General features: G+C 42.7%; 1 protein-coding gene across 1 annotated transcript in view; it reads left to right on the forward strand.

Moving 5' to 3' along the window:
- The window catches only part of LOC104410945 (ephrin type-A receptor 5-like), a 31621-nt gene extending 26646 nt beyond the window's left edge, over positions 1-4975 (forward strand). Inside the window, exon 2 of the mRNA XM_010021248.1 lies at positions 4182-4975. Within this exon, the coding sequence (XP_010019550.1) occupies positions 4182-4943 (762 nt within the window). The 3' untranslated portion in view covers positions 4944-4975. The remainder of the gene's footprint in view (positions 1-4181) is intronic.
- The last annotated feature ends 13240 nt before the right edge of the window (positions 4976-18215 follow it).

Here is an 18215-nt window from a genome sequence, read left to right on the forward strand (position 1 = left end):
TTGCTGGCAGAGAGCTAAATTAACCTGCATATGTTGTAGAGCTCCATGTGGTGGGGTGGAAAATTAAATGGAAGAAGATGAGGCTTCTGGTACCCACAGAGCCTATGAAATAGGTACTTGCAGGTTGCGAGTTCTGGGAAGTAGAGAGTCCCACTTGGAAAGTTCCAGGTAAGTCTGAGGAACCCCTTTGCTTAATGCTTTTAAGCTCCTTTTCCCCTCTTAAAACTCCTAGGATTTTGCTGAATGCTTGATTTCTTTTTCAGCAGTGCTAGGATGTGTGAAATTATGAAAAAGGCTAGAAATTTCCATACCACCTTAAGTGGCTGCAAAAGAGAGTGAGTTACTGAACACCAGTAACAAAAATTCTTGCAAAAATATCTTTGAAACCAAATAAACAACAGCTCTGAAATTTTCATCCCTGCTGTCAGTGTTTGTTTTTGGGGCAGCAGCCTTTTGCTGTGCTGTGGTAGCAAATTGCAGTCCTGGAATCTCAGAGATTAGAAACAAGCCTGAGTAGCAGACAGCTGGTGAATGTGTTCTGAAATTGTGCCTTTAACCCAAGGCTGCTCCACTGAATGCTTTTTAGCTCTTACGTTTTTAGTTAGATGCGAGATATCTTTGCCCCTTCTATAGGCAGACAGCCTTCATGAATCGCATGCTTCCCATTGATGGTGCAGAGTACAGTCTTTAGCTTCTGTTAACTTGCCAGCGGTACTGTACTGGAAATTTCTGATTCAAAAATAGGTCTCCTATAAATGATTTAACATCAGACCATTGAAATGCATTTGTGTTTTCCTTCTTAGGGCTATTAAAGGCATAGAGAAAACATTTAGCACCAAATTAATGGTTGCATTTTTGTTCTAATCCTGCAGATGGGGTTGATTTATATCTCAAATATGTTCTGTAGAGAGGAATTATAATATTACACAATTTTTCAGTTGTACTTAATTTTTTTTATGCCAATATTTTCCTCTAGATGTTGTTTCTTTAATGTGGTGAGTCTTCTTTTTCAGTAACCATAAGGTGCTGCATTTTATCCTCTGGTTTGTATTCCTTTGGTTGGAAAAACTTGTCAGGGATCTATAGTGATTGGGAAGCTGGGACCAGGCAGAGGTGTGAGGGCTCTTAACCCTCTCCTCTTGTCATGGAGGGATGTAAAAGCAGAAGGGTGGCGATCTGCCTGCAGTCTTTGAGAGAGGCAGACCTAGCTGAAGAGAAAGAAATAGTGCACTCCTACATGCAGATGGGAGAGAAGATTAAATGACAGAGCAGAGATTTTGCACAACAGTGGCTGCTCTGATAAAATCTGGTTGGCTTTCCCATGAGGATTATACAGAGATAAGGTGTGTTAGCTCATTAGCACCTCCCTTTCCTTTTGCTTTCTGGTGATTGCTTTAGGTTTATGGCAGGTGGTGATGGCAGGACTTGCTCTGATCTGGGGTTCAGTGCTGGAAAAGCAGCACATCCTGAAGCCTGAGATGTCAGGTTCTGTGCCATTTCTTGCAGATGAGATTAAGCTCTAGCTCAGCTGATGTATTGATGCTTGGGCCTTCCTTTTCACAGTATTTAGTGCTCTCACTGTGTGAAAGCAACTATTAGATTTACTGGATTTAGTGTCTGAACAAATGAGCTTTCTTATACTCACTCCCACTAACAGAACTTGTGGAGCAGTGATGGAAATAGGCTTTACTTCATAACTCCGGAAAGCATGATGGTTGGGTCTTTGATAAATGATCTGGCAAGTGTTAAAAAAAAAAAGTGATGTTTTTAGATATGCCTTCAAGTAAGATCTCTAATGATGTTACTACAAGATCACTGTCACTGCTAATGTCAGTTCTCTGAAAGAAATACACATCCCTGTTCCATCCCTGGCAGTGTTCAGGGCCAGGTTGGACAGAGTCTTGGGCAACATGGTCTAGGGTGAGGCGTCCCTGCCCATGGCAGCGGGGTTGGAACTAAATGATCTTAAGGTCCTTTCCAACCCAAACCATTCTATGATTCTATAACGTTTAGGGAGCATCTGTGGAGTTACGCTATGTACCTTGTGGCTATCTGTACACATTCCCACTTGCTAAAACTGGTCTAAGCAATTTCCAGCCCTCACCGCCTCCTGCTGGAGGTTGACACTTCTTGATACATGCTGGTTTATGGGTGTGATTTTTTTCGGGTGATCCCCTGACCTTCAGCCAGAAAAAAACAAAGGTATAAAGTCATTAACGTTATAGGCTATATCGGGCATATCTTCATCAAATGGAGAATTGCTGCTGTAATAAAAAAAAAGACTTCACATTTATAAAGTGTCATGTTAAATCACTTGGAAGTGTATACACAGCACATTTACCACTTAATCACAGTACTTGAAGAATGGTGCTTTTCTGCTTTTTAATTTCATGTGTCTAAAACCACTCCATTTATGGGAATATAGAGAATCTGGCTGCCGATTTGTGCTATCTTGCGTATTCTTCCTGTGTGTTTTCTCAGTGGCTCTTCTCTTTATAATTGTTAATTGCCTCTCCTCAAAGTAAAGAGAATGAATCCTGCACAGACCTGCCTAGCTTTTGCTGCAGGCATATCTCCAGCTAACTCTGTGGCACTACCAGGAAAGGAGAATTGACAAGTACATGTTAATCATAGTAGGGTCATGGCCTGTTTAAGCCCAGGGACATAAAAAAGGTTTAGAAATGAAGATACTGCTTAGCATGACAAAAATGTCATCAGGTTAGGTTCCTCACTTGGAAGACTGGTGGTGCATGTGAACTTCACATCATGGCAGATGTGTCTTGCTGAAATTGCAGGAGTCTCCACTTTTCACATCTCAAGTCAGGGAGGAGAGAAAAGACTCTTCTGCTGGCAGTATTTATGACTCTTTTTGGACTGTAGTATCAGCTTATGTTTTCATTCCACTTGTTGCTGCCATTTTAATTTAAATTTTAAGAACAGCATTTCCCTTAGAAACCTTCATTATGCTGACTCTGAGGGTGTTCCTCATCAGCTTTGCAGTAATGGCATCTAGGTTGAGAAGGCTCTCAACTTAATCTCAGGCTGTATTTCCAATGACAAAAATTGGCCTTCAGCCTTAGAAGATATGCATTGTGGAATATAGCTATTACCTTGTACTGGAGCACCTTTAATTTATGCTCTGTGCATTTTCTCTGTGCTGTGACTTGATGCAGGCAGCGATGTTGAGCAGAGCACGGAAGAGCCTTTGGAAATTAAGCCCTTGCAGATGAACAGGTCAGAGTAGAAGGAAACAAAACTGAAACCATCACAGAATCTCCCAATTCTTTGCTGTACTTACATGGGTTAATTTAATCTCTTTAATGTGATGCTACAGTTGTCAAAAGCAGAGAGGAAATAATGTTGTGTCTCTATTGTAGGCACTATTGTGGTGCTACTGACTGTGGTGTGCTAGATCAGGAAAAAACATTTCTTCCAAGTGATTACTTCAGAGCATGGCCAAATTGAATGAAAAAGCCAGTTGCTACAATTCCCACAAACAGCTGTGAGAATTTATCTGGAGCTCTGCTTAAAAACCTGTGTAGCTCACAAACAGCTCAAGATTTGCAGATCCTTGTAACCTTTATTGGAAGTAATCTTCTTGCATGAGCAGGAACTCCTCTGACTAACACACTTGGGGAGAGCAAAGGCCTATTTATTTCATATATCATTCTGCCCATTTTCTGGAAGGCTGTTTGGTAGGGGAGAATAGTTTGGAGAAATGTGGTTGTTCTCATTGTGTTCAGCAGTGATTTAAGGATGTAGTAGAACGCAGCCTGGGGAAGCAGGGACAGACACACTGTAAATAGTGATTTTAGTTGGGTTTTTTTTTTCCTCTCCTATATGGATGCATTGGAAAAGGCCAACTCAGGGCCCCATCTGCCTTTGTTTTGTTCCCTAACAAAGTGTTAGTGGGCAAACCCAGCAGTATGTTTTCCCACATCTGAAATATCCGAAAGAAAAAGTTTTAACCAGCATCCTTTTATATTTCTAAAGGGTCTTTTATCTGACTTTATCAGGAATGTATTGAGCCCCCAGTATAGAAAACTGCCATTTAACTTTTATTTTTCACCCTAAAAGTTGTTCTGAGCCTCTGAAGCCCAAGGTACTCTTAGATGGGATTAGCTAAGATTTTGTGGGAGCTGTAACATTTAAAAACAGTAATACTTTTCCCTTTTATACAGTGGGAAGAAATTGGTGAGGTGGATGAAAACTACGCTCCGATACACACATACCAAGTATGCAAGGTAATGGAACAGAACCAGAACAACTGGCTTCTGACCAGCTGGATCTCTAATGAAGGGGCATCCCGCATCTTCATAGAGCTCAAATTCACCCTGCGGGACTGTAACAGCCTTCCAGGAGGACTTGGGACTTGCAAAGAGACTTTTAACATGTATTACTTTGAATCAGATGATGAAGATGGGAGGAACATCAAAGAAAACCAGTACATCAAGATTGACACCATCGCTGCTGATGAGAGCTTTACAGAGTTAGATCTTGGTGACAGAGTTATGAAGCTAAACACAGAGGTGAGAGATGTTGGGCCCTTAACGAAAAAGGGATTTTACCTCGCTTTCCAGGATGTGGGTGCCTGCATTGCCCTGGTCTCCGTGCGCGTGTACTACAAGAAATGTCCATCGGTGATCCGCAACCTGGCCCGCTTTCCTGACACCATCACAGGAGCGGATTCCTCACAGCTGCTAGAGGTGTCGGGCGTCTGCGTCAACCACTCAGTGACCGATGAGGCGCCAAAGATGCACTGCAGTGCGGAGGGGGAATGGCTGGTGCCCATCGGGAAGTGCTTGTGCAAGGCAGGGTATGAGGAGAAGAACAATACCTGCCAAGGTAAGGGTTTGCAGAGAGGGTGCTGTGTTGAGGCTGCTGAGCTGATGCGCAGTCTCAGCTTTCGTCTCTTCCTTGTCCTTCATGCCTGTTTGAGTTGACAATGGTGGGTCGGGTTCTCACTTCCGCTGAGGTCCTTTGAATGACTGTGACATCATGAAGAAAGAGGCCTTGGCTGGACGTAGTGAGACTTGGCACTTGTGTATGGGTGTTTCTGGTGCTTACAGGGCTGTGGACAAGGAGAATCTGGCACACCACTATTATCCTTGGAGCACTGTACTGCTGAGTCCATGAGGCGATTGCAATTTTAGCTGTTATTTAAGGCTGTACCTTTTTTTTTTTTTTCCCTCCTCAGTATTGGGGTTTCCTTATGAATTTTAGAAGCTTGATTTCTTTTTTCTGGACTGTAGTAGGGAATGTTTGAAGTTAATCTCCCTATGCAAGATGCATTTTGTTTTTGTATTTAAACGGGTATGTTTTTCTCTCTTTATAACTCTATGGGGGGGAGTGAGGATTTGATGTGGTGAGTTGATTGATTTTCCTCTCTGGTAAGCAGTTTAATATGAAGCTGCTCAGCTGTTTAGAGTTAAACCTAAAGCCCTACCAATAAAATGCTTTCATATGTGCTGAAATTTCCACACAAGTAGCTGGCTGAGGTTCCTGAATTGCTGGTCAGTAATGCTGGTATCCTGAATCATCAGGGGCTTTTCACAAGAGATCTAGGTGTCTGAAGCTTAAGACCTAAAAAAGTATACTTTTAAATTGCAACATACTTGAGGAGTGTATAATCTCATTTTATGGTTTACTGTATTACGTGCTTGTTTATAAAATTTGCCCCTCTGTTGTAAATACGTAACAGGTAGCTTAAAACCGATTTAGACATTAAAAAGGGGTGGGGGGTGGGGGGGGCTGGGAAACAAACCAACATTTCACTGCAGTTTGCTTTTTGCAAAATTATTATATGTTGGTCATGAGTCCCATCTTCCCATCTTAACTACCTGCACTTCAGCCACTTAGTAGTAGATAACCTGTGGGGAAGTCAGAGGGATTCTGCTCCAGCCAAAGTTGGTGTTGGATTTTCTCTTCGTCTCACTCCAGATACTTGTTATTTATGTTTGTAGTGTTGGTACAAAGACTAGATCAGTACGTATCCAAAGCAGACTGGCCTTGATCCTTTTATACTTGGTCACACACTGTGCCTAAGAAGTTCAAGTCTTTTCAAGGGAGAGTTTTCTTGGAGAGAAAATAAAGGTAACTTTGGTTTTGGAGAAACATCTAGTAAACAGCACGTGGAGTGTGCTTTTTAACCAGGGTAGTCTTTTTCTGCACGTGTAGTCTATACAACAAAACCTGACTTGGTTTTGCTTTTCGTGTGTTAATAAAGATATTTCTTCCATGTGGAAGGGGGAGAAGAATCAGACTTGATGTTTGATACTGCATGAGAGGGAGCCAAGATCAACATTAGCCCAAGCTGAGGAAGTCCATATTGTCAGATGGGGGGTATGGGTCAGATAGATCAGCAAGGATATGCTTCGTTATGGCTAAAAATGCTCTTATACTTCACCTCCTGCACTCTTTGCAGGAGTTTATTAGGTAATTTAATTGGTCTAGAGCTGTTAAAGCCCATAATTCTCATTTGTAGGAAAGCCCTAAATTCCATCACCAAATCAATGGGACACTGGGACACTTTTGCCTACAGCAAAGTCTGTTTGAGGGCCCCATTTGGATGTCCTGATGTTTAACTCAGGTCATCGTGCCAAGTGTTTCCTGCTGGTTGGCTCTGAGGAGATGCTCCGTCCATAGGAGACGTTCAGCCTTAGGCCATTCAGGAGGTCTGCACTTGGCATGTGTGGAATTCATGCTGAAACTCTGTGAGTAAAGTGCTTTCTTGTTTGAGTATTGTTATATTCATAAGGATGAGATCTTTTCTTTTTCTTTTTTTTTTTATAGGACAGTGAACTTAAATCTTGCAACCCACAAGCAGTATAAGTAACACCAAGAAAGGTTCTATGTGCTTGTAGATGCCTTTTGCCACTGGCCTGACTGGTGTTTAGGAAATGCGCTCTGCATTTTCTGTTCCACTCTGTGGAACAGCTAGAGGTAAATTGTGACTGTTTTGGGACGTGCTTATAAAGACATAATGATGATCTTGGCACTCTTCAGTGTAGCTTTGACAAGAACCTAAATAACCTCTGACCTTTGGTTTGTAAATCACTTGGCTGCAAGCGGTCTTGCAAGCGGTCTCCCTGCTTCCTTTTGCTTAAGCATAAGAAGGTTATTAATGACCATGCTTTGGGAAACACTTTCAACCCAGAAAAGCCTGGCTTTGTTTATTAAAATTTGTCCTGCAAAGATGACATTTTCTAAACTCTAGTGTCACGTCTGGACAGAGCGGACTATACTCTCTTATTAGAGGTAATGTAAATCCGAGTTACCCTCACAAACATATGGGAACTATTGAAATCCCTTCTGCCTACAAATCATTAATTGGCAACGATGTTCTGAATTCATCATCCTGTCAGCAGGGTTCCTGTTTGAAGAAGGCACTGACAGTAACAGCTGAGCAGTTTCTCTCGCTGGGGACACTGGGGCTGTAAATATGACATGGTCTAATCTCTGTATATAATGTACTCACTCTCTCAATTAATATAGGCAGCTAGGTAGTATTTACTGTAAAGAACCCAAACTAGTTGAATTTTTACACATCCTTTGGCAACATGGCCCATTTATCAGCATCTGCTGTGGTACAGCTAGAGGTAAATTGTGACTGTTTTGGGACATGTTTATAAAGGACTGGTGTTAAGGTTCGTTATTCACAAGAATAAATTGCTGTACTAGTTAATAAGAGAAATGAAAGCAGTTGCTCTGTGAATTTCTGTGCTGGTTTCCAGAGCTGTGATTTGGTACTGCTAAAGGACTAATGGTTATTGCCTTTGCTTCGGTTCAGCTGATACTGTCTGAACGGGACCTTGAGGAAAATTTAGGCAAATGCCCAGTTTCAAGTCTGTTTGGCATATTTCAAGTCTCCTAATGGTGGCCTCCTCCTTAGCAGGCAGTTACGGCCAGTTTCCAAAATGCAGCACCACTGAAATATCTGCCTTTATCCATTTAGGGGTTTGGCCAAAAATTGTAACTTCAATTTTAGTTGCTTTCTGTATATAGCAGGGCTCACTATTGGAGTTTGTGTAGGAAATTAATAAAGTCACTGTGAAAAGGGCACCTTCTAGCACTTCCTTTGTATTCACCCTCACCTTCAGCCAAGTATGTTCTCAGTGAGAAACAAGCAGTACTTATTTTTATGCCTTTAAAGGCTTTGGAGCCCATGCTCCAAAGCGAGAGAATATAGACAGGTTAAGCTGATAAGACCTAAATACGACTGCAGTGGTGAGGTTGCTAGTGACCAGAGGGCTCCAGAGTGGTAACTGGATGTAACCGGACCAGAGCCCTCTGCAGGGGGCTGCAGAGTGGCAAGTGGATGTAATTGTTTTGCAGAGCCTGGTATTTTTTTCAGCTGCTCTTACAGCTGAATCACAAATTAATTAAATATTTAAATATTTGAGGGGTTTTGGTTGTTGTTTTTAAAAAGAAGAAAAAAAGAAAAAAAAAAAAACTGAACAAAAAACCAGCACTGAATGAGAGCCCAGCTGAGAAGGTGGGTAATGAGTTCAGGAGGTTGTCAGGCTCTCCTTTCCAAGAATCAGTGCCTGCTGCTACTTAAGAAACATCAAAAAGAGTACAGCTGGTTTTACTCAGCCACAAGTATGGCTGAGATTACAGATGTTAGAGGTGGACAAAATAATGCAGGAAAACTCAGTGAAATCTTTCTTCATCATTGCCTTCTTATGAGGAAGAACTTCGAAACTGAGGGCTGAAGGGAAGATGGGTTGCAGTATTGTTTTCTGGTTTTAGAAAGGAATTGCTGCTGGAGGAGATACTTGGATATTTTTCTTTTGTAAAACAACTCTAGAGTGTTCAAGCTCTTCTGCTGTCTTAAATATTGATGTTTGTTTGGTTATTCTTCCCTTAATCAACTTTGAACATACCCCAGTGCATTTACCAAACAATATTTATTTTTACTGATTGTTCATTGCTTGTGTTGCAATTCAGCTGAGCTCTTGCCAAGAGAAATGAGAATTTCTTGCAGAAAACAAGGCTGAAAAAACCTCCTTGTGTTCACAGGTCTTTTATTCTGAATGTAATTGAAGTTAATTGACATAGGTAGTTGGTACATGTAGATCAGATGTTTACCTGCTAAATCAGTTCTCAGGTGATTTTGTTACTGGCTGAGTGGGGGTGAAGCAGAGTTACTCATCTTCCTCTAGGAGCAGTGCAATCAGTGCAGACATTTGAAGGCACTTTCCCAGAATAGTGATTGCCCTCCTGTTGATCAGCTATTGGAAGGATATTCAGAAGCAATTGGGTTTCTTGCAGCTGTGCAGGAGCAGGCAGTCAGAGGTAGTGACCCTTGGCTGGTGGGTGGCACCAACTGTAGAGGGTTAGAAGGCAAATATAGGCTTGCCAATGATGGTGATGGCAGAGCCATGCTTGATGACTGTCACGTTTCTGTGTCTGCACAGCAGCCATCCCATGGGCCTGACTTGTGAATGAAACACGTAGCTGATACCACAATAGAAAACACCTCTATTTTTAACAAATCCACTGTGTGTGGTTTCATCAAGTGACACAGTGCTGCAGCTCAACCGTTGCTTTCGCTGCCTCCTTATTTCTGGGAAATGGAAGCGTGCTGCTGCACAGGTACCCTTATTTTGGCACTTGGGCTTTTGCTTAGAAGGAGACAGTGTTCATGGTTTTGCATCTGATGAAGATGCAGTGAAGGGGCAACTTTTTTCTTCTATAACTTGCTTTCCTACCGCTCTGACTCAGAATTCTTGCTCTAAGCTCCTTGTTATGGATGCTAGAAAGACGGTGTGATGCTAAATCCTACCTGTCTTGGGGGAGACTTCCCAGATGGGGCTCAGGTGAATAAGGCAAGTGTGCTTTTACCCTTGTGGTGGACTGGAAAGCAAGCATAGTCCAGGGATAAAAAACAAACAAACAAACCAAAAAAACCCCTTCTTTTTAATTATTCTACTGGGAGGGTGATTACATGGAAAGAGAAATATTGATGGAATTATTCAGTATATGGAGAATACTGAGTCTCGAAATACAGTTGCCCCTCAAGGGAGTTCTTTGCCCATCATTCATACTTCTCATGCGTTTTTCTGATTAAAACTAAATTGGTTGGGAGTATAGCATCGTAGGTGTTTATACAATTATGAGCTGAAGTGCCTAGCTAATTTTAATTTAGGCACAAAACAAACCTGTGTCAGAATAGCTGAATTTTTGGCCACACAGTGTGTATTATCTTTTCAAATGTAAAGAAAATCAGTTGAATGCCTCATTTTGGCAAAAGGCAGCTGTCACCAGAGGGGGAATGGGCTTTATTCTGCAGAGAGGTATGTGCATGTGAATATTGAGGTGGCTTATTCTGCAGCTGAAGCAATTAACAAAAACAGGGAAATGTTTTCCGTAGATCAAAACTGTGTTGCAGCAGGATTAATTAAATACTATTCTCTTTGCTTTATTTTACATGTATATTTGCCTTCATTATAGGATGCACAGTATCTCTTCATGTGCAATATATAGTGCTTTGCTAATGAGTTGTAAGCTTCTGTACTACCTTGTTTGCTCATAACCCCAATAACTCTGAAGATCTTTTCTCATTCTGCAGCAGCGCTTTTAGGCAATTACTTTGACCAGCCTAACCTTATAGGTTTTTGCAGTGTGGCTGCTGACAATCATCTTCCAGAAGGACAGTTAAGGAGTACTTTATTCCCCCCACAAAGTGTAGATTGCACCGTGCAAATAAAATAAGGTTTGGAAATGGCCCCAAAAGTGTCAACTGTGAAGGCTGTGTTTGCTTCTTAGCCGTAAGATATTTTAGGACAGATCTTGGGGTAGACTTTTTAGTGCGGTCCTAGATAATTAACTGATATTTACTGGAATACTGCCTTTGTTTGGTTTTAGTGTTCTTGAAATTGGGATTTCTTGTATTATGGGATGGGAGAGGTGATGCAGGAGAAATGGAGTGTTAGCCATGGTGCATTTAAGTTCCTTTGATTTTGAAATTCTTGGAAACAGCTTGCTTATTAACTGTGATTTGTTTAGAAACAAGTAAGGACTCTGGAGAAATACTAAGGCTAAAGTACATAAATGCTGGTTGGAAATGCAGTGAATTTAATTGCTTTGATTTAAGGTACGGCTTTCCCCAGCTGCCCTTTCTGTCTCAATCCTGGAAGCTGCTGCTGGCTCTGCAGAACTGGATAGTCTGCCCAAGAGCTGATGTGACCAGTGGAGGGTTTCTCTTGATGCCCCAGCCTAGGAGTGAATAAGACATGGGCACTATTCCACAGTGACTTTTAACAGGAAGGTGGCTGCAGCATCTTGAATTGCCTAGGGTCTGACAGAGCTCATTTGTCAGAACCCTCATTCCAGTTAATTTAATGGGGTATTAAAATTAAGTTGTACTATCGTGTTTTGTTCGTAATTCAGGTTTTCAGTTTTGTTGTTCATTTAGAAACAGCAGTAGTTAATGATGTATTGACATTTCAATAATAAACTTTTCCATCTGCCTGCTATCTTGACCATTTTAACTTACTTTCAGTTAACATTGAGGTCGAAATCCAGGCTCTGCAGAAAGAAATTACAGTTGTGCTTATATGAACTGATTCACGGTTTACTTCTTATTTAATTTCTTTAGCTGGATAAACCTGTATTCTCTGTAAGGTAAGTGTTCAGTGGACTGCAATAAGAGCAGAGACTGCAACACAGATGTCTGCAGAAAGAGGTGAACCTGTACTTCATGTAAATAAATGCCCATTTATTTTGCTTGAAGTTTGCTCATTTTCTGTCACTGAAGAAGTTAATCTAGTATAGGCACAACGGTATCAATGAACACACGTTTAAGGCTGCAGCAGGTGCTTCCGTGTTTTATTTCCCTCAGGGATGGCTATGAGGTTGTTAATACTGGAATGAACTTGAAGGATGAGGAGGCTAGGTGTTACATAAACCCCAAACTCTATACCCAAAGGAGATTAAAGGGAAGAAAAAAAAAAAAGACAAAAGAGACAACGCCAGGCTTGTGGATGTCTCTTCTTAATTTCATATACATGTTTTATCTCTATATATGTCCTTAAAAAAACAGCTGAAGTTATGTTCCTGGAAGCCAGCTGGGTGGGTGGAAGAGGGTATGCATCAGCAGAGCATCTTCATCTGCATCTTCAGCTTGGAATCCTTGCACAGCCCATTGTGGTGGTGGTCTCAGCTCCCATGGCAGGTTTACCTGGACAGTGTGTCACAGGATGCAGCACTGGCTTGGGACGTGATCCATTGTTGTGGTAAGACTTGATGGTGTATCATTAGTCAAGTCCTTATGGTAGGCTTTGAATGGCTTGTGAGTAGTTTCTCTGTCACATCAGATGTGACTGTTTCAGTGTGAGGAAAGAAATAGTTAATACAGACTATTAAAAACATTTCCAGGTCATATAAAGGGGTTTTCTCTATCGGATCTTGGAGGAGCTACTTGATGAAGTAAGTCAGAGTCACTGTTCTCCGCTTAATAGATTACAGCCTTGGGCCAGAGGCTGAGTTGTTCAGTGCCAGCCAGGGGCTACAGCCTGAACCAGGGTTCTGGGTGTCAGTGCTGTACTTAATCCCGTGTGCTCTTTTTACGGTCTTAGACTAATCTAAAACCCTGAGATCATTCATCTCCAGGTGGATTCATTGTGAAGTAACAACAAACTTGCCATTTCTCTAGAGCTGGAATTTAAATAGAAGCTGTCTTTGCAAAAGGCTTGCTTTTGTACCTCAATTAGATGCTTTCCTTCAAAACAATGCTTGTCCTGGAGGTACATTTTCTGAGCAGGACTCTCACATCAGCCAGAGCCTCTGCCTAGTGTGGAAGCTGTGCCAAGGACTCCATCTCTACCCAAAGGTCCCTTTCACTGCCAAAGCCTCAGCTTTATTGAGTACCAGACCCTTTGCACAGAGATAAAAATGCATCTCCTGCCCCAGCAGACTCTCCATTCCTTCTGCACGTGTGTGACTAGTATTACTTGAGTAAAGTGAGCCTGCCTAGACAGCCAACATGATCTTTATTGAACTCTGGAGTCATGGTTACCATCCACTGAGTGAAATGACTGCCTCGTGCATCATCATAAGGGTCGCTCTGCTACAGTACTAATTCCCCAAGTAACGCGTTAGAGGACTTACACTGGGTTGAGCAGTCTGTCATCCCACTGCAGCAGTGATAGAGGTCACAGTGTTGCCTTCAAAAGCTGCCTAGAAAGGAAGCTTTTTAATTACTGCAGAGCCAAAGGAAAAGCTGCTTCCTATAAGCCTGGAGAATGTGCTAATTTGGTATTTGGCAGAAGCAGCCTGTGGGTTGCAGCTTCCCAGCTCCAAGCCACTTTGCAGATAGCCTGCAATCCATGCAGGGACAGAGACAGGACCATGGACTTCATTACTGCTGGGGCTCTGGGCAAGTTCTGAGAAGCACCAGTGATGAGGGGATCCTGGAGAGGAGTCAGCATTTTATTAGTATAAATCCAAGGCAATTTGGCATGTTAATTACTGGAAGAAATCCACAGCAGGGAGGAAGGGGTTCAGGATGATGGGGAAGTGCCACGATTAATTGCCAATGTCCACAGATGCCCTGTGACCCTGTGCTGGTGGGATTTCCTGCATTGCAATGGTTTACTTGCAGCAGATTGATTATTATTTCTCCAGGAAGAAACCACTTGAGCAAAATGTCTGCAAAGGGAATTTGATTTTAAAATGGCTGAAGGGCTCACAGAGTAGCAAAACCAGCCATGGGACCTCCAGTAGCAAGTCAGATGTTGCTCAGGGTTTTTGCATGCAGGTGAGTATGCTGGTAATTGGGCAAACGTACAGGTGGCAGAATTTCACTTTTCCTGCCCTATCTCTTTTTGGGGCTACTCTTTGCCAGAACACTTGATGCTCTTTCAGTGGCAGAGCAGGTGATTGGCAAGAGACTCACCCTGGAAGTGAAATGTATGGAAATAGCTATAAACCTCTGTAGAAAAAGGCAGGTGTCTGTCTTGCAAGATAATCTTTCACTCTGTGCCTACCCAAAGTCCTCAGTCAGGCTCAGGTAAAAGATTTTTCTCCCCTTCCTTTACACAAGACTGGCCTGCATTATTTATTTATTTGTAAGACTTTTATGTATTTATTTCTTTATTTAGGACTTTTACATTATTTTCTTTGCTCTCTCAGTTCAAGCATGATTTAATATGTCAAAACTAGTTTGCATTGATTGTCTTGCATACTCCCACTAAAACAGGGCAGTCATCCTTTGAGGCATGCTGCTCAGACAAATGAAGTGTCACAGCTGCTAGGACTTGCTCTTGTGTTGTGACAGCAGTAGCATCCACCAACAAAGCCAGCAGCAGGGGATTTAGATGGGGGTAATGGCTACAGACATGGCTTGTGTGAGAGCGGTGTGGCCCCACACAGGCAGATGCAGAGACGACTTTATTCTTGAGGGAGTTAATTGACCATTTATGTGCAAAGGCACTTCAGATTGAGAGTCTGCCTAGTACCAGAGGCAGAAGCTGTCCTGTTGGTGTCTGTGCTGGTGAGCCTGGTAGAAATAGCACTCGGAGCCCTGGCTGCAGGGTAGTGCTGCCAAGCTAATATGTCTGGGTGCTGGTTTCCTGGCAGAAGTGAGTAGCAGCGTGATCTTGTGCTTTCTGTAGTCAGTGGGGATTTTATCATTGATTTTTGGTGGGAGATGATAATCTTTTATAATATATTAACAACTAAATGATTTCCTGTTGCACTGGCTGCCAGCAGAGCACAGCCTATAAGATAGAAACGTAGTTCATAATAATTGATGTAGTTCACATCAGACCTATTTCTCGGCAAATGATCTGATCCTAATCTCCTCCATACCTACCAAATATCAGAGTTTCTGGCTCTTTGTGGTCATCTTTTTCTCATCTCATGCAGGGGGACACAGGCTAAAGCTCATCCCTGTGTTTCTGCATTGTGCTCCATTGAAAAGAGAAGGGAGGAAGTTTTGAGTCACTCCTCACTATTACTACCATTTAAAATGGCATGTCAGCACTTTGAGCCTGCTTGCAGGACTTGGTGCATCATAGGAAGCCTTTTCCCTAAGCTGCTGCTCTTGTCTTGTGTGCTCAACTGACTCTTGCTGTGCAGTTGGCATCCCCATTGTTGATGTTCTTGGGTTCTCACTTCCTGAATGTGTTGGTAATACAATACTAGGCAGTCAGGTCAGACATCTCCTGGTGCTATTTTGCTGGTGTTCTCTGTGGGGTTTTCACACTGGTGTTTGGGACAGCTGCCAGCTGGAAATCTGGTGCTTGGGGGCAAGTGAAATGATTGTACGAGTCTGTTATTGACTGAGCTCTGAGCGTGGCTAATGGCATTGACAAGAGCTGTGTCATCCTTATGGTGAAGGTGGAGAGTCACGCACTGGCTCTGAAATGTAGTGTGTTAAGTGCATTGGTTGATGGGGAGGCAATGACCCCTGTCAGACCCTGCCCTTCCAAAACATTGTTGGGCACTGTCTGGTTTGGTGGCCTCCCAGCAATTTCCAGGGCAGAAGGGTGATTAGAGAAAGCCAAAATGTCTGCTTTTTCCCTGGTTGGTTGATTCGTTGGTTGGTTTGTTCCCTACCCGCCCCAAGGTAAGTCTGTCCTATATCAGACCTTGGTGTATAAAGCAGTTCTCCAGTGTTATCTGAAAACCTGTTCCCGTGACTGTGTGAACTTATGGTTGAATGTATGCTCTTAAAGGTGTTTTTCAGGGTGTCTGTGCAGGATGCCTTCTGTGTGTTTGGTCATGCCTGCATGTCTTTATGTGGAAGTAGTTTGCTGCAAGTTGTGCGTGCTGTGCATGTGGCTAAGAACACAGTACTGCTGATGTGTCGTGTGTTAAATACCATGTGTAGCTTTGGACTAACAGGAAAATGAGTATTTTAGAAGGAAAGCAAGAGCAGCCTAAACTAGACTTAGTGTTTTCAGGTAGAGGCATATGCTTTTAGGTTGAAGGCATAAAAGCATTAACTTGAAGTTCCAGTGTTCATTTTCAGCGAGCTCGTTTTGCCACTCGGATCAGGGAGAAACCAAGGCTGTGCAGCAGTCGTGCTGCAGTTATGTCCAGAGGACATCTGAGTCTGCAGAGGCGTTGTGGGATTTAGTCAGCGGCGTGTTGCCACTGCCTGCGTGCTGCTGGCAGATGGGTGGGGGCTCATGGAAAGCCAAACTCGACCATTTCTACTTGTGGAGTCCCCTTCTGTATTTTTGTAATGTGTACATGCATGTGAGCAGAGTGGGCTGTGAATACAGAGAAACAAAAATATTCTTTCTGAAAGTTTATTCTTTGAGAAATAAAGGCTTCTGGTTTAACAAATTCAAATTTTACATGTTCCAAAGACTGATTTCCAGATGCCATTGGGAAAAGTGTTGGGCCACATTCAAATTAGCCTTATTGTTCCATAATATCTTACTGGAGTACAAGGTTAATTAGTACCATAGGCAATATGCATTATTCATCACAGCAATCAGGCTTTTCTTCTGTTGGGCTGCTGTATGCTGCAAATGTTTTCCCTTCCAATAACAAATCCTTGATATATTATTTTCATATTTAATCCTGCCAAATCATATTTGTGATATATAAATTATGTAGGTACTCATGCTGATGGAAAACATTTTGGGTGTCAAAAGTGCTATAGTTTTGATGTTTAACTCCTGACTTGCTTGGGCATAGACCTCCAGGACCATGGGAGATATAAGATGATTTTATTAACACCTATCTGACCCAAACTGGGGATAGCACTAGTGATGTCAGTAGTGATGTGTTTTACATCAGCAGTGTTTTCAATGCTAACAGATTAGCAGTATCTCTTTGCAGGCCGTGAAGTGCTGAAGTCATGTTGCTGCTCTACAACATTGTGGCTGCTTACAGTATCCCAGCACAGATCTCAAGCATCTCCATTCCCAACCCAAGGGTTGCAGCTGGGGAAGGCCCTTTCTAGTAGGGCTCCTTCAAGCACAAGGGCTAAATTGGAGGTGCCCTTGGCTACTTCCCACGTCCCTGCCCTGCTCAGCTGCGAGCAGGGGAGATGCTGGCTAACTGGTTTGCAAAAGTTCTAGCCAGCAATAGCTTTCACTTGCAAAGCCTGTTTCTGGTGCAGAGGGTTTGGCCTTTCTCTCTGTTCAAGAAACCAGCACTATCTAGTCCTCAGCCAGTAATAAGCCCACTAGAGTCATGTAGGAGGAGGAGTTACTCAGTGCTGTGATTCATCTGATTCTTCCTCACTTTCACCCGTGAAATCCTGCTGCCTTCCTTGTCCAGCATTCAGGAGGCTGAGTCACTCCCTTATCCTGAGATTACTGTGCTGCAGGTACCTATAGCTTCCAGAGCAGTACTTGGAAAACACAGTGAGCTGCAGGAATCCTTCTCTGCCACAGTGCCTACTTAAAGAATGATATTAATCTGAAAGATCTTTGGGAGGTGTTTTGTGGGTGCTTTCTGGCTCTGACATTTTGCCCTGGCTGCCTTCTGGAGTTTTCCAGATTTGTCAGCTGTACGCACACATATTGAATGCGTAGATAGGTGTTTAGGAGACACAAAGGTTGGGTGACATGCTGAAGGTCCCATTATCCGATTTTGATGGAGTCAGGAGGCTCAGGCTTCCTGTTTTTGTCACTCTTCCTTCAAAATCATTAGTAATTCCTCTGATCTCTCTTGCTTTCAGGAAAAGGATTTAGGCATGCACTTGTTACCTAACAGAAGATGGTGCAGCATCCTTGCACATCTGGGCAGGCCTTGCAGAGTGATGCTGTTCTGTCAGGGCCTGGGGGAGTAACTTCCACTGACATGGCTGAGGGATAAAAATGGCAGAGGTTTACCTTAAATATCCTGTGGTGACAAATCCACTGTGCTGTGTGGTGTGCCTCGCTGAAGGGATGGTGCGGAATGCTTGAGATTCTTCTGTGTTCAAATCAGCAAGTAAATATTTTCCAGCAACCCTGACTCACTTCCTCTCTGCCCCTCTTATTTTGTAAGTGCATTGTTTTCCCCTCCAGGGTTTCCCTTTAGGAGGAACATAGCACTCGGCTTAGGTGACTGCTTTGCTGTTTGCCTCCTCCTGGCTGGGACAGAGAGGAATTTCAAGGGCATGATTTTTGCAGTCTAATGCAGAACACAGTGTTGATTTTGTGTCAGATAATAGAAGATGAACACATGCTTTGAAATTGAATACCTTGGTGTGTCCGGGGGCTTTCTGTGGCACTTTGGAAATGGCTTTTCCGCAGGAAGAGGCA

Source organism: Nestor notabilis, unplaced genomic scaffold (genome assembly GCF_000696875.1).
Source record: "Nestor notabilis isolate BGI_N333 unplaced genomic scaffold, ASM69687v1 scaffold3279, whole genome shotgun sequence".
Lineage (NCBI taxonomy): Eukaryota > Metazoa > Chordata > Aves > Psittaciformes > Psittacidae > Nestor > Nestor notabilis.